Source organism: Saccoglossus kowalevskii, chromosome 16 (assembly GCF_978046115.1).
Source record: "Saccoglossus kowalevskii chromosome 16, keSacKowa6.1, whole genome shotgun sequence".
Classification (NCBI taxonomy): domain Eukaryota; kingdom Metazoa; phylum Hemichordata; class Enteropneusta; family Harrimaniidae; genus Saccoglossus; species Saccoglossus kowalevskii.
The window spans coordinates 12,980,916-12,998,060 of record NC_140656.1 but is presented as its reverse complement, the minus strand read 5'-3'; the positions used below and the strand labels follow the sequence as shown (position 1 = coordinate 12,998,060).

At 35.4% G+C, this 17,145-nt stretch overlaps 1 protein-coding gene across 1 annotated transcript in view; it reads right to left on the bottom strand.

Moving 5' to 3' along the window:
* LOC100371745 (phosphatidylinositol-3,5-bisphosphate 3-phosphatase MTMR4-like) overlaps positions 1-17,145 on the bottom strand; it is a 45,584-nt gene that overhangs the window by 14,296 nt on the left and 14,143 nt on the right. Inside the window, exons 3-14 of the mRNA XM_085491081.1 lie at positions 15,392-15,601; positions 11,161-11,243; positions 10,474-10,658; positions 9,811-9,904; positions 9,519-9,632; positions 6,863-7,038; positions 6,290-6,460; positions 5,855-5,966; positions 5,166-5,361; positions 4,614-4,799; positions 4,045-4,215; positions 1,576-2,880 (exon numbers count right to left, since the gene is read on the bottom strand). Coding sequence (XP_085347207.1) covers positions 1,576-2,880; positions 4,045-4,215; positions 4,614-4,799; positions 5,166-5,361; positions 5,855-5,966; positions 6,290-6,460; positions 6,863-7,038; positions 9,519-9,632; positions 9,811-9,904; positions 10,474-10,658; positions 11,161-11,243; positions 15,392-15,601 — 3,003 coding nt within the window. The remainder of the gene's footprint in view (positions 1-1,575; positions 2,881-4,044; positions 4,216-4,613; positions 4,800-5,165; positions 5,362-5,854; positions 5,967-6,289; positions 6,461-6,862; positions 7,039-9,518; positions 9,633-9,810; positions 9,905-10,473; positions 10,659-11,160; positions 11,244-15,391; positions 15,602-17,145) is intronic.

The following is a 17,145-nucleotide window of genomic DNA, read 5'->3' as shown; positions in this document are numbered from 1 at the left end:
TGAGAATACAGGCTAGCTAAATTGGCAAGATTACAGGCTAGCTAAATTAGCTAAATGAATAAGTATACAGACTAGATAAGTTAGTGAGAATACAGGCTAGCTAAATTGGCAAGATTACAGGCTAGCTAAATTAGAGAGAATACAGGCTAGCTAAATTAGTGAGAATACAGGCTAGCTAAATTAGTGAGAATACAGGCTAGCTAAATTAGTGAGAATACAGGCTAGATAAATTAGTGAGAATACAGGCTAGATAAATTAGTGAGAATACAGGCTAGATAAATTAGTGAGAATACAGGCTAGCTAAATTGGCAAGAATACAGGCTAGCTAAATTGGCAAGAATACAGGCTACTTAAATTGTCTAAAAATACATTTTTCACAGTTACTCTAATAGCCAAATGTTATTTTGACTATGTTTGGTTTTAGACATTTAATCACAACAACTCTTGTAGCTATCAGAGAAAATATGCAAGCAGAATGCTGATTTACCTTTGCATGCTATAAATACCATTCAAGTCAGCAAAGTGAGAGAAGGAAGGAGAACAAATCATAAGTACAAACAAGTTAGATTGAAGAGATATTAGTAAAACATTCAAAATATTTCACTAATGCCAATTAATGTTATTATTATACATCTGTCGCTGTAACGCCATAAGTTACAGCACGTCGTAATTTAGTGGTATTTTAATCATACCATATAAAGAAATGTGAATTTCAAATATGGAATGATTATGCAAAACAAACATGGCTGCCACCAGGGTTTGAACAGACTCCAGACAAAGAAGTTCGCTGATTCTGTTCTAAATTTTTTTTGATTTCGGCATTCCCATGATGTATCCTTAGAAGGGAAGAATGTATAATGATAAAGTTATAACGAGGATACCTCAAAGTATGCACTCAGACAGTACACCGTCGCATCGACCTCGGCTGCGTGTTGGTCGATACTCCCGCTGTACATGAGGTTTCTTTATTGTCACTTAATTTATTATGTTTAAGAATTCTCATTTAGTTTGACTAGTACCAGTAAAATAAAATGTACAGTGATGGTTACGTTGCACATGTGCACACCTGATTGGTTGGTAAGAACAGTCTAACATGGCGTTGTTCATTGCTGATTTTATGCTTACACAGCCATGTGTCCTGGTTAATAAAACTTGTCACAGCAGATCGGAAGTTAATGCTGATTCATGCATGCCATCTTTTTTGATAACGTTTTAAAATCAAACTCTGATCATTCATATATCTTCATCCTTTCGGCAAAAATAAATTCCAAATGAAAATAAAGTCCTTGAGGGTAGATTATTTTAATTTACTTTGCTAACAATCTTGAATAGTATTCTGATGTGTGTGGATTCTCACAAATACTTTGAGCCACACTTAGAATCTTCAAATGCTCCCCGTAATCTGCGCATATTCATTCTATTAGTATTTCACGTAATAATCAAATATTTCAACAAGAATATCTTTAATCACATTAAAAGTGCATCTTTATAGCACAGAGTGAAAACGCATGTTATAAACTAAGAAGGGCTTTGCTCCAGAACACGAGATGTGTCGAGATAAAGTTAATAACTCACCGTTTCTTCTTTTGTTTCGCCATTCAATCCTGGCAATTTATTATTTTGAAAAGCTAATTTTGTCATGTGAAGCTCTCTTCTCAGGTATCCCAATTCACGCCTGTATTTCTGCTCAATTTCAAAGAGCCGCTCCTGAACGCTATCTGGCAATGAAGTCAAACCATCGGCATCAAGCCGGGGATACGGACTGCTGATTGCACATCCAAAATCGCCTTTTTTCAAAATTTCGACCCTAGGGCTGAGATTGGGAGTAGTATATTCTGAGCTGTTTGTGGGACTAGTATTATTTCCATTCATATAGTTACTATTTACACACCCGTTACTGGTATCGTTGGTACTGGTGTGCAAATTTAAAGGTTGAGGAATGTGCCTATGTTCTAAGTGTCCATGACTGGCAGGCTCGTGTAAATTAGGGTTTTTCAAATCAATACAAGAGTCACTGATATCAGTAGTGCTAGTGCTCACAGTGCTTGTTTTCACTAGCTCTAATCCTAGTTGATCCGATTGCCCATCCTCTTTGCTATTTTCATTTGTGTCTTTCTCAACATATTTCGTAACAATTTCTCCGTTTATTTTACATCCTGAATCGCCTGTTAACGTTTCAGTTGAGCTTTCCATTGCATTTGGGGAGACGTTATTATCTCGAACTATCTCCTCTCCTGAAGTGCCATTCACTTGAAGCGTTTCCACCATCTTGATAACTGGACTAGAGTTCTTCAGCGGCTGTAACTCTGTACTTTCTTCATCTTCACTGCTTTCTTTGAAACCATTATAAGTACCGTTACATGTAATGTCACCCCCATTTACTCCATTGCTCAAATCTTCTTCATCCGCGCTTGAAATCACACCATTTTCGACAACTTCCGCAGAATCACTATTGCCATTTTCACTGTCAGTGCTTGTAAATTCATCAGTTAATGTTTCCGGAGCAGTCACTAAGCTCTCAGTCGTACCTTCACTGCTTTGTGTCAGCTTTGTGACGCTGTTCCCAATCTGATTGTCATTCATCAGTCCAGAATCGTGTACATGTTCACGCAGGTTCGGATCACTGGAAGTACGCACAAGACCACTTGTTTGATGCTCAGCATTGACTGCCCTTGAATCATCATCCTTGTTCATTGCTTCGTGAATATCGTCACATGACCGAGTACGATGCCTTTTCAAGACTTTAGCAGTGATGTTATCAATTGCATTGCTACTAATTTGCATATGTAAATTATCATCGGGAGAAGCTGGAGCGGAGTTGAACATAAACATGTTAGTCCACAGATGAAGGTTCCTCATATGGCAGGAAGGCCATAGCACCTGATGAGAAACAAAAAATGTTCAATGTTTGTATATTAATCAGACAAAACATAGTTAGTTTCAGTTCTACGTGTAGGGAAAATGAGAGTCCAGCCTGATATTTTGTATTTTAAATTCATGCAAAGTGTGTCAAATTATGTTTTTCCAAAGATTCACATGTCTTTGTCACTATAATAAAATATACAACCACAGTACATATTGAAATTAGAGCTCTGCAACTGGACATGCAATTGAAAAATTTTAATTAAAAATGACCTCGCTTCTTATGTCAAAGCTGTCAGATGTTAAGCCATCAAACTGAACACTAGCTTTCATATCTTCATGGAATGACACAACTAACTGATGAAGTGTTGGTGGGCATCCTATTCGTTTCAAAACCATGTACAGTCCAGATCTGCTGACTGTATCAAATGCCTTGGTGAGATCCACAAATGCAATATGTAGGGGTAGTTGTTGTTTGCGGCATTTTTCTTGTAACTGGCGTAATGAGAATATCATGTCTACTGTTGAGCGTTCAGATCTAAAACCACACTGACTTTCTGGTAGGAAACGATCTGCCAATTTTTTTTACTGTAGCCACTATGATTCCTGTAAACCGTTTAATTTGCATAGCTACAAATTGTCAAGATTTTATGCCATTTGTAAAGACGAAAATTCAAGGTCAGTGATCCAAAAATTACACTGCTACTAAATTTTGCAATTTTCACTATCTCGATAAATGAAATTAGTTTACATTATATATACTAACGGCTACTATAGACTGCTAAATATGCTAATGTATTTGCTCTACACATGAAAAGGTCACATGAACTAAAATTTATTTTTTAACTGGATCATTATAATATACTTAGTTTGAACACAGACGCACCGCTGTCATTTACTCAAGAATAAACACTTCTAATAGAGAAAATACAGTACTGTAAAAGGGGTAATTATTCACTGGGTTTTAATTTTGCTTATTTCGCTGACTGGAAAATGCGCTAAATTAAAATCCAGTGAATATGTAAAATTGAGCATAGAACACATTATCTAAATAATAAAATCGTGAATTTGAAACTCATTGAATATGCCTGAAATGGTAAATCAGTGAAATTTAAACCCAGTGAAAATTAGTCATTTTTACAGTAACTTGGTTTTGTGTAAATGCAATAAAAAACACATCACCTGTTCGTCTTGGGGTGAATAGAGTAAATTGCAATATTGGTGTTTATAGACTTGGACAAACGACCACACTGAGCAGGTCCTATCTGCAATGCTACAGTTGTGTCGTTCCATGGCACTATTGCAAAGGAATGTTCCAAACAAGCTGGAAAACGTGTGATGAACCAATTTCACCTGAAAACAACAGAGTAAATCAGTTTAATGATTGTGAAGTGAAGTCCACAAACAATGTAGCTTGATTAAAGCGAGTAGGTTGTCACCTGCGCATGCTCTGGAATTGAGTCCCAAGCGACAATAACACAAGCTAAAAACGCAAAGGCTCATAGGTAGACGATTGTTTATAAACAATGACGCTATGGCCATCTGACGCATGCGCAGGTGACGACTCCCCTGCTTTAAATATAGCCGAATAATATAATATACATATATATTTCAAAATGTTTGCATTGCTGGGTGGAGGAATTAAGCATTATAACCAAACTGCAACAAATTTCACACACAACTGAAACAATATTACTGATAAGCATCACTCTCCCAATTCTTAATGTCATTTTTCATTAATATACACATACCAGGAAAGTTTCGTTAAACTCAAATGCACATGGAAACTGTTTTAGTAGCTGATGAACACAGTCTAGCCACTGCAGGAAGACAGGACACCTTTCATTGATGTCGTCGTTGTTCACAGAATGTCCACACCGGTCTGCAAATTTATGTCCATAGTCCAACCATTCCCGCTCCACTAACACTTGAAATCCCTGGATTAAATAGAATGTGAGTACAATAATTATTAATTTGCTTGGTCAGGGCTAAAAAGTCATCAAGGATATTTGCTTTATGGATGTTCCACCTGAATGCAAAATTTGTCCTTCACAGTTTTAATTAGTCAACGGCAATTCCTGAAGTAATAGACTTGGGGTGCTCAGGGTGCTCAGAATGAAGTTCCCGCCCACTTCTTATAGCATGCAAGAGAGGAGGCAGATTGGTCTTTATTATTATTATTATTATGTACTGTTCCAAAACATTACTAAATCTTATCTTAGAGGCGCATGGCATATGCATTGTAAGATGCCAAAACTAGGAATACATCACACAACTATAAAAAGATGAAAAGCTGCCACTACCTCTATTGTTCTATAGTAAGGATCCAGCAGTAGTTCAGCCAATGCCACAATCTGAGGTGTTCTATCCCAGCCATCGGAGCAATGAACTAACACAGGCCTTTTCTCTTTCTCAATGGCACTGACTACTGTCAGGGTAGATTTCAGTAAGAAGGAGATGTATTGCAACCACTTTGTGTTCTCTAATGCTGATAACCAACTGAAAAGAACAAAACAACATTTATTTACACACACTAATGACCTTCTGCATAATAGATCGGCTAAAATCATTAAAATCATACCAACACATACACCTCTTTTAGAGATGTACTTCAAATAGCACATATACAGTATTTATACATGCCTTTACTTCAAGACAAATGCAATACATGTTTTAGAATAGAAACAATACAGTATTGACCAACTTTCTTTTTCAAACATGTCTCTATCCTGAAAATATCCCTTAATTGTTCCAAATTTGGGATTCACTGTGACTGATCATCAAGTTACTGATGTATACATTAATGAAATAACCCCCTCTGTAGACCAGATTTGGAAATACATTTAGGAAATAAAAAGAACAGACTTTAATATCAAAACAATGGCCAAGATTGCTAACAAGAAACCAACAATCCGCAAACCTGCTTTGTATATATGCTTCAACTAAGCTGGAAAACCATGTCATATAATATACGTTTGTAGATACAACTCACCTGGACTGATCTGGAGATATTGCACATAGACTTCGCACACTTTGGAAACTCTTCCTGATAGCATGAATGTTTGCAAGATTCATGAACTGTATCTCACAATTCGGGTAGTATTCTATAAAACAAAGCAAACACACAGTTTACGAGTAAATGCGATATCTAGGTAAAAATATTTTTCATCTTTTGGGATACCGATGTTATGAAAATCAAGTAAACAGAGCAAGTGTTATGGACACAGTGGCTAATCAATGTATATTCTAACTTGTCTATATGTGTGAGCAAACATCATTCATTTGCCTTAAACATAATAATATTTAATTATCAAAATTTCTGTAAAGCACACACAAAAAAGATGATACATGTATGTACATTTAAGTCATACACATTACAGGCCATTTACAAGGATTTGACAAAAGCAACAAGTGAGCAGCAACTAACCTGCACATTCACATCCACCGCCCTTCGCTCTGTTTGCTACAGCTGCAGTGTATGACCTTGCGTCAATGATTAACACTTTTTTAGCCTGTGTTTGGATTGGGTCATCCTCACAAATATGAGGTACAGTGAGCATACTGTTATCATCATCGCTGTCGTCACCACCTGTAATGGCTAAAATAAACACACAAAACATATTGAAGCAGTCAGTGTTCTGCATAAATGTTGATTAATGTTACATCAATGGATATTATTGTCTGGAAGAAAAGATGAGGTGCTGATATTACAGTATTAAATAGCACACAGAATTGTGAAACTGGGTGTTTCTCTCTAAAACAGAAACACTATTAAAAAAAAAAAGATTTTTCAAAATGATGATAGAGGGCGCTATCAAACAAAGTTTACATTATCCTTTGAATTACTCTTTACCTGTCCAGTGTAATTTAGATCAGTGTCACATCAGACAAAGTGACCAATGTGTACATGACAATTTTTGTGCGCATTTTTGACTTGCATACTTTTATGTATCACGTTCATGTACATGTATCACGTTCATAGATTACCCTTGATACTCACCTGGATTACCGTTGATTAACGCAGGCGTTTTCTCGCCACTCAGTGTACTCTTTTGATCAATAGCACATGTTATTGCCAGCATATGCAGATAAGTCTCGTCATCCGAGTTACGCCAGCCAAGCCAGCCAACCTCTGGCTGACTGCATCTCGCAATCACGCTTGAATTGTGGGGATGTCTATAAAAAGCAATATATACAAATTTGTTATATATACCTGTACTATAAATGGAAGCATTTGATTCTCACCACAAGATTTGACACTCCATAGGAGTTTAAGTTTGCTTTAAGCTTAAGACCCCTCCTCCCCTAAGTGAAAAAAACACTACAACAAAATATCAAATTTGTTCCAGACTCTTAAATATTAACATAAATTCATCTTGCGTGGTATGTATTTTTAAAAACAACAGCTGTAGACGTATAATATTTCATCTTAATAGCGAAAAAAACATGTTTGTTTCGGGATTCACAGTATTCAGTTTATGTCAATATTAGATTTACAGATCACGTATCTGGGTTATTGATTTTAGTGGAAATGTATTAGAACTCTTGAGATAAGAAGGTAGTGAAAATTTCAAAAAATAATTGTTGCCATATACTGACAGTTTAAAGATGATAGACTGTCGACAGTCAGAGTGACTGTATTCATTGTGTTCATAACGTGAACAACCAACGCATTCAGGAGGTCATTGAGAATAAATTTGCAAATAATTTATTTTGTGATGTCAGCATCAACTATGAATTATTCATATCAACTAGAATCCAGCACTAATGTCCTTCGCGTGAAATACAAACACCTTTGGCGTTTGAATGTCTAAGAAAGGGATTTTGATTACATCGAGCAGACATCTTAGTTATTCTTATTTGATTGTATGCATGTGGTATAGCTGAGCTCCAAAACACTCAAATCTGATGGAACGAGCACATGCAGTCTCAGTGCATTTTCTCTGTCAAGATGGCAGCTAATTCAATAATTTTCCATGGCAACACCATGTCATTTATATACAAACAAGTCATTGTTAATGACACAGTCCCCGTCCCAAATATTGTGATCTGACATATCAATTTGATGCTGATGAAGTCATTGAGATTAGATTGAAACCATTAATAGGAGATGGATTTGTAAAAAATTATGATTTAGTGCTTTTACACAAGAATTGGACATTGGGCAGTCATATTGAATCAAATTACAAAAAACAAGTGGCGTATACAACAGATTGTTTATTTACATCAAAACACGTGTTCCGTGTAGTAGTAATATGGCCGTTATTTGGCCATCTTTGATCTGATTATGAAACACACTGATATGTATGATGTATGTGCCAAATACGAATGAAAATGGTACATAAATTGTGGAAATATAGTAGTAAAGCCAAAAAGTCAGATTGCTATCAATCGGCCATCCTTGACCAGATTTTGAAACAAATTGTTATGGACATGCATCCTAACATGTATAAAGTACATGTATGTGCCAAATTTGAATGAAAACTGACAGAGCACTTCCAAGATACCACATAAAAAAACAAAACAAGATGCCTGCCAGTCGACCATCTTTGATCCAATTGCGAAATAAATTGTACTGGACATGTAACCTAACATGTATAATCCATGTACTAAGTTTGAATGACAACTGACAAAGCATATCCAAAATACAACATTTTCAAAAAACAAGATGGCTGCCAGTCGGCCATTTTGAATCGAATTGCTAAACCACTGCATGTGCATTTGTCCCACATAAGGTACTAGGCACATGTAAAGAATGAACGGAATTGGTCCACAGGATTCTGAAATATTACTATTAACAGACTGACGCACGAATGGACGGATGGACAGACAGACTCAGGAACTCACGGGTGGTCGGGGACATGTATCCTAACATGTATGAACGATGTACTAAATTTGAATGAGAACTGACAAAGCATGTCCAAAATACAACATTTTCAAAAAAACAAGATGGCTGCCAGTCGGCCATTTTGAATCGAATTGTGAAATAAATCGTCATGGACATGTATCCTAACATGTATAATCTATGTACCAAATTTGAATGAAAACTGACAAAGCATGTCCAAAATACAACATTTTCAAAAAAACAAGATGGCTGCCAGTCGGCCATTTTGAATAGAATTGCTAAACCACTGCATGTGCATATGTCCCAGATAAAGTACTAGGCACATGCAAAGAATGAACGGAATCGGTCCAAGGGATTCTTAGATATGACTCCGGACAAACGCACGGACGCACAGACGGAGCCCGAATTATAAGTCCCCGTTTTCGGACTTCGTCCGAACGGGGACTAATAATAGTAATATGTTTCAACTCAAGTCTTCAATGTTTACAATTTTTTTTTTGCTTTTTTTAGACAAATTTCAGATATCTGTGTCTGCTTTATTTTCTTTACCATCCTAAACTTAGCTGAAGTAAAATGAAAAAGTTCTATCCTATAGACACAAATAAAAGAATTTGCCATTGAGGGCGCCCTAGTACAGCATTTTGGGTTTTAAAAAAATGGAATTAGCATATTAGATACATTATATCTTAGTTATGCTAATATCTTATTATGTAGACAACTGCAATAGCAATTTCTCAACAAATTTACTTAAGGAAATTCATTAAAAATACACAACCAGTGGACTAAATTTTTCTTTTAAGCGAATACTCACCTCCAAACCACAGCTGGTATTCTCTTTGATGATCTGAAATTAGCAATGCTGGTTAACTGTTTATCTGAGATCCATGCTGGAACGATAATTTTCTTCGGATATGTGGGACAAAATCTGTAAATGAAGTTTGAAAATCCAATCTATTCTCTTCCAAAGAAGCAGTAAAGTGTAAATCAAAGTATCCTTGTCTTAAAAAAAAGTACCAGCATTAGCAGGCTACATACATACAATGAGTGTGACATATTTTAATGTTAGAAATATCAAGTTGGATGTTCTAAATTCATAAACTTACGTGAAATCTTCATTCAGTGTGCATATTCTCCAGCAACCACTTAAATGAAAACCAAGCCTTTCCCTTTCTAAATCAAAGTTGTAACGAAATCCACCTGCAATATATAAACAGACAGAAGTTGGGTATAATGTTTTAACATGAAAAACGTCCAAAGCGAACATCAATGTAATGACAATGCCACAGAAGATAAATACAATGAAGATGGTTAAGGAGACCCACTGAGAGTCATCCAAATAATACAAGCCAGGATTTGATTGGTTCTTGAGCCAAAATAACAAGAAAGGGATGGTGCGTACTTCACAGATTGTGTTGGGAAGTCAATCAGGGGCTATCTTGCTGGTAACCAAATCAAGGGACATTGATAGCGAGCGGGAATGTGCAAGATCATACAGTTCCTATCATTGTGAAGTTAACTGGCTATGCATTACATTATCTCAGAGGCAACATACTGTACTTAAGTCAAAGATTGTACCTGATTGGCTACAAAACCCTAACAGTTAACAGCTAAACCAATCAAAAACCAGCTTGCTTGTTGACAGGTTCTTTCAACAAAACAAACCATGTCCTTTATAAATACTTCAACTCAACTACACTATTTCTTCACTTTTCAATCATTGTAAGATGTTTAAAATTAGAGAGAGCTAGAAGAACACAGTATCTTACCCGGTGAAACGAAAAATGAATACATTTCAGTACTGCAATCAATATCAGGTTGGCAGTGTATGGCATCAAAACACCATGCATGGAATGCAAAGGCAAATAAGTCTTCTATTTTAGACAACGGAGATGTCACATTACCCAGTCTCTTGTACCATTCTTGACATTGCTCATTGGTTGAAAAGGTACACCTATACAAACAGAAATTCAACCAATAATGATGACAATATATATTGCATTGCAGTGAGATTTGTACATGCCAGTTATTCATTTCAAAAGCATTGCATAGACTCTTGTCAGTCTGTGTCTTCAAAGTAGAGTAGTAGTTAGTACTGTGAAGACCAAATTTCCATCAGTTCAAACTGAACGGAAATAATGACGAGACTGAGAATTTAAAAACTAACAACTTTACAACATGCATGTTGCTAGTGGAACACGGCAACATTCATGGACACCACCATCAACAAGCTACAAGCACACGTGATGTGATGTGATTTGTGAACTGGACTTCCAGTTTTCCACCATCATATTAAGTTTTGAGTTTATGAGAAAGATTATAAACGCAATTTATTTTTATGTTAAGTATTTTCAATGTCAAAAGACTTCTGTATTCAATCATGCACATGGAAGATCATCAAATAATTTTCAGGGCAACCTTTGAACTCGACAGGCTTCTGTACTTATAGAACTCACCTGAATGATCTTCCATCCTTACAAAAAATATACAAATAAAATATATCTCTACACTCCACTGATTCTATCATGCGTATAGGAACCTGCAAGACAAAAAAAGAAAAAATTAAAACTAGCATCGTATTGATAACCTGATCATTACCAAGCAGTTCTATCAAAAAAATTAACAGAAACCAGGCATGAACTGAAAATGCTTCTGTGCTAAATTGATTAAATTGTTATGCAAATTATCTAATTAACATGTTAGAATTTGTACCAAAATGTGATCAGGTCTGGTGTCCTTGATATTTCATTTCAATCTGGCCAGTGGTACTTGAGATATCAGTGAACAAGATATGACACAGCCAAACAAACAGATTGACAGACAGGCTAACAGACAGACAGAAATTGGTGTGACATTACTTTCGGTTTGTGTTTTAAAAACAGAGTCAAAAATCACTTTAGACCAAACAGATGCATTTCATTATTTAATGGTTTGAAGACGTATATAACAAAATAGCAATATTAGTCACAACTATCTTCTGTACAACAGGTGGTTGTTAATTTATTGTAAAACCAGTAACTATGCGAATATACTTAGTTAATTTTAATTTAACTGCGCAAACATTTGGTCATATTTAAACAACCTTATTATTATACAAATTAAGTAATTAATATGCATAAATTTGAACTCAACGCTAATCCCGTTTAAAACGCACCAAATTTCAATAAATTTTAATTTCAACAGTTACAGCATAATTCAGTAATATTTGATAGTCACACCCTTTTTCAACGCTTGTTTATTCTATTGTTTCATACTGACCTAAATCAACAAATTACATGCAGGAAATCAAATATCACTAGAAATTATTAGTCGGGCAGAGTTCACCACTTGAACTTTAATCAGCCGAGTCAGCATTATTCTTGGTACTTACAAGTTTATTAAGATAAACCTACTTAATATTAGCTGACAACCATTGTGTGATAACATGTCAGGACACTGGAATACTGGATACGGAAGTGATTGTCACATAATTTGTATTATATATTGTTGTCATGGCTGAGTCATAAACCACTACTCAAGTTTAAAGTACTGTGTCGTCAGTACGCACTAAGATCAGAAAAAAATTCCAAAACAGACTTCTTCGATGCAAGATTCATGTAATTACCTAGAGTTGCTTGATTTTATAGAATGTATTCAAATGAACGCTGTATATTGTACAGTAGTAATTTCATGAGTAAAATGCCGTGAAATATTGATTCCAAAGAATCCTGATATGATTTACAATGATCCACAGCATTTACATGAATCATGGAAGGTAATAGATAAAGAAGAGAGGACGCTATTGTTCTCCCCTGTTTACTTGGTAAACATTCCTACTATGTAATTATGTGAATAATTAGCATTCAGGTCAGCTCGGAAACAGTCAGAGATAAATTGATGCAAAATCCAGCAACATGACCAAATCACAGATCCTCGTAAAATATTCAGTGTTCATGCTAGAACCTGTGGCCCAATAACAAGTTACTTTGACCCTACTAGGGTCCTAGCATAATAATTCAAACAGGCAATGTATTTAAAAGTCAGTTTGTCATGAATAGACCGGAAACAAGATAGTGAAACTATTGCGTAAAAATGGTGTGTTTTTTTTTCAACATCACACATCAGTGCACATGTAATCGACTGAGCTTACCCAGTATCTGAAAGTTTCTGGTACAAATATTTCAGGAGACAACAAGGCGTGCATTTTTACCTTTTTCAAACTAAAACAAATTTACTACAGAAACCAAGCAGTATGTCATCAACTCACGCTGAAATACAGTGGCAGGCCTTGTATATTTCCGCCTCTTTTTCTATGTGCAAAACATGTTGCAGTCAAGGCTTCTTTTTTCAGTCCCGAGTCCAGCCCGTTTTGTTGAGTTAAATAAGTGGGAATGACAACGGGTTGAAAGGAAAAAATATACATTGTACTATGTTCATGTTACAGGATTATGGCACGTGTCGAAATTTTTAATCTTTTGTGTTTGCAGATGGATTACAGATTATTCTGGGCCCGCTTAGGACTGTCTCGATTCGTGCCGAAATCACGCCCTCATTCGTCGATCTGTTATTTCACCCAAACATAGAACACAGTTGAACTCTGGTGACCTTGCCCTTTGTTATATAATATAATTCCCTTTATCATAGTTTGTTTCAATATAAATATGCATTGTCATAATTAATTTTGAATACAAACAAGTTTTGGGGTTGAACCAACAGTCTACCGAATGTCCTTAAAAGATGTAAATATCTTACAAAAACATTGGTGCCTTATTTGTTTAATTATTTTAAGGGACATAATTTCCAGCTTTATTCAAAGTAATTCAGATATTTTAGTATAAAAACAAATGCCTCATCACCAAAAAAAAAGTGCTGCATTTAGACGTGAATAGATTCATAGAACATGCAAGATAACAGAAAATCTTAGCTGGCTTTTGTCCAAGTATTTTGTACAGGTGTCTGTCAAAAATTAATGATTCACTGAGACAAATATGAACTGCCTCATTGTGTGACTACTGTATTATATGAAAAGTAAAAAACAAACGCCCTTTATAAATAGCTATCAGGTTGCAAAATCTGCTTTGTATGCAAATCAACTTAAATAGTTAGTTAGTTAGTTGGTGTCCAGTGGAGGGAGAAGTCAACAGTACTGTTGCCTCCTGAGAATCTACATCTTCAAACACTGCAATCTTTGAAGTGCGTTTTTAAAACCAGTATTATAAAAACTCTATCATTCTGTTCTAATAGCTGAAACATATTCCTGTGAGTTTTCATTTGTCGAATGAACTGTTTGTCAAATACAGAATACATATATTTTAGAACAATTTTCTTTTTAAAATGTGGATGAAATGTTTTGCTTTTAATGTATTTTTTATGTATTGTTTTTGATTTGATAACTTTTGACTAAACAGATTTTCTATTAGCTTCAGATCTTGATCAAAGTTTGGCAGTTCATAGCAGTGCTTATATTGATTTTCTGACATCTTGTTTTCTGTAAAGATTTTATTGGTAGGTTTGCAAATGTGTATCAGAATGTGCAATCTCTCCATGAGTTGGTTTTGAAACCCAGTATGGGATTCTGAGATACATTACCAAGGATATTATTACAAGATAAATCATTTGCTTCATTGAACACATACAACAATGCATATTTCCACTGAGATCAGTGACTTTTGATGTGTATCACCAGTGATCAGTCAAGTAGAAACAGTCAAAATATTTTATAAGATTTTCTCAATTTTTGCATGATATTTTCATACAGAACATCTGTTGTTCAAACTCAGGGAAGACTTTATACTGATGAATAAGGTGACCAAGTTTGATGAAGTTTGGAATAGAATTAGTAAAGTTATTATGCACACAATAACAATTATTAACGACGACGACAACGACGACGACAACGCCGGACAACATTTTTCCCTTAATATACCTTTCCCTTCCATCTTTGATGGTACGGGCAAGGTAAAAAGGATGCCATAATAATAATAATTGCTATCTTGAAATTATATCCATTTATTGTTATAGAATTTGAAGTCATTGTACACATGAACGGCAAAGATGATTCGAAAAACAATTATTTTTTCACGTTGATGTAGCATTGCAAGAAAATATCGGTTGCAGCAGTACATAAATATGCGTCGCTAACGACAGTTTACATTCATTATTACAGCATCTGCCTATATACTAGTATATTTGCATTTCCTGTTATCGATTATTTACTACCAGGCTTGAATGAAATTTATTTGTTTAAACCTAACTTTTTGATGGGAAACAATATTTGTTTTATTTGTTGGTGTGAAACATCCTAATACGGCCTGACTGACGATAATTGCTGAAGAAGATCACACAACACAGTCAATATTTAATATCATTTGTCTCATGCCTTTTGTTTGTTGCATAAAACGTTTCTAAAATTTATTAGATATTAATACTACCAACACACATAAACTAGCCGTGGTTTTGCAACTCCAGAATCATGTTGTGAATCAGGTGAGCAAGATATTATGACCTTTTTGTGCATACAACTGTGTCAAAGTATGTTAAAAACTAGCAGCAAGTACATTTCAAACAAACCACTTGATCTTTCTCTTCATTCTTTCTGATCTCACTGGGAAGCTGACTGCATGAAAATATTAGACTAAAATGAATCACAAAGAGACACACGTACATGTAATCACAATTCCTTCGTGAGTTGATATACAGTGAACTTACATTGACAAAGGAATCTTCAAAACGAATCAGCAAACGAAAATTAGAGAGAGCAATTGTAGCATCAGCAGCTTTTCCCAGAAATTCCACATACTCTCCCAGCAGCTCTGGGAATGGAATTTGCAGGTCATCATAGTCCTTGTTGGTTTGTTTCTTGGGAAACGCCTCACTGGGATTAATACTAACAATGCTGTCCTGTTCCTCTTGAGAATTCTGTCAAAATACAATATTAAGATAACATATAGAAAGTTGAGAAAAGGAAAGGCAGAGAGTACTAAAAATGTCTGTGACATGAATTTACAAGAAAAATTTAGTTACACTTTACACATAGCGTATTAGATTTAAGGGAATTCTTGGCCCAGAAGAAACATGCATGTCTCATGAAATGTGCTTAAAGAGATGAATGCAATTGGTGAAGACAAGTGCCTGAGATCCAGCTGAATAGTGCAAATGCTTGATTTTATTTCATTTTTGCAACAAAAAACAGCCAGCAGACAGCCATCTTGAAAAAAACAATCAAATACCACATGTACATCTGTCTAATCTTCTAAATAAACAACATTTTCGAGAACTGGCTGCTCATCTGCCATTTTGAATTGAATCACATTTGAACGATAATTATTTATAATCAAATTTTTCTCCCATTTTTAAAGTATTTGAAAATCAAAGTGTCTCAGTACCAATAAAGACACAGCAATAAAAAAAATAAGAAAGGTTTTACACCCAATGTATACGTTTGCATTCTAATTAAGAATCTCCTCGAGTTGAACTAATATAGCAGTAATCAAATAGATCTTTTCATTGGGTGTAAGAGATAAATTATATATCATACGATAACATCTTATGAAGTCATTCCCAGGGGTGTGTTCTATCACGCCACAAATGTGTGCTTATAATTAAACAGTTCTGATTCCCACCTAATTCAGTTTAAAATGTAGCTATAAAAAGAACTTTTCAAAATTAATAATGGATTCATGCTCTATATATAAACATTAATGCAAGCAACGATCCACTTTGATAATAAGTAGCATTGATTGCATTTGTATTTTACTTAGTGTACTTAATGTTAAGTAGTTGAATGCCTATAGCCAAGGAAATATAATTTGCACTACAGAGTGCCTGCTCACTTTCCCATGGTTGGAGTAGAATTTTGTTGTTTGCCATTTATCAATAAAGGACTACTGTATTTGCTCTATAAGTGCATCTCCAATAGATTTCTTACCACAGGGTGAAATTCTCATGTAAGAATAGGCACTTCCAATAGAGAAAATATAATTTAAAACAGTTTATCATATACCTCGTATTGCCCGGCCTTGTAACGCTATGGGAATCCCGATGCGCGAGCCGTGCAATAATTTTCCATATCACGCTCGGGCCCTGTTTACCATATTTGGTAAACGCATCTATTTCCTGGAACTACTTTCTGTTTATAAAAAACGCGTGTAATTTGCGTCTGCGCTTCGATAATGGCTGACGATATTATTCTGTGGATGGAAAATATACCGAAAACACAAGTTGGACTCATTATTAACCTGACGAAAGCCGGCATTCCACCACAACCAATCATAAATATAACTGGTCACAAAAACGTGTCAAGTTTACAGCACTACGATACTCACATTCAGCTGGCATCGGTGTCGCGGGATACACCCAGCGACACCAATGCCAGCTGACTGTCTGACGATACTGTCTCTCGAACAGAAGATCGTCAGCGCATTTCAGATATTCTTGGTTACGCCAGAATCTGGAACTGTAAA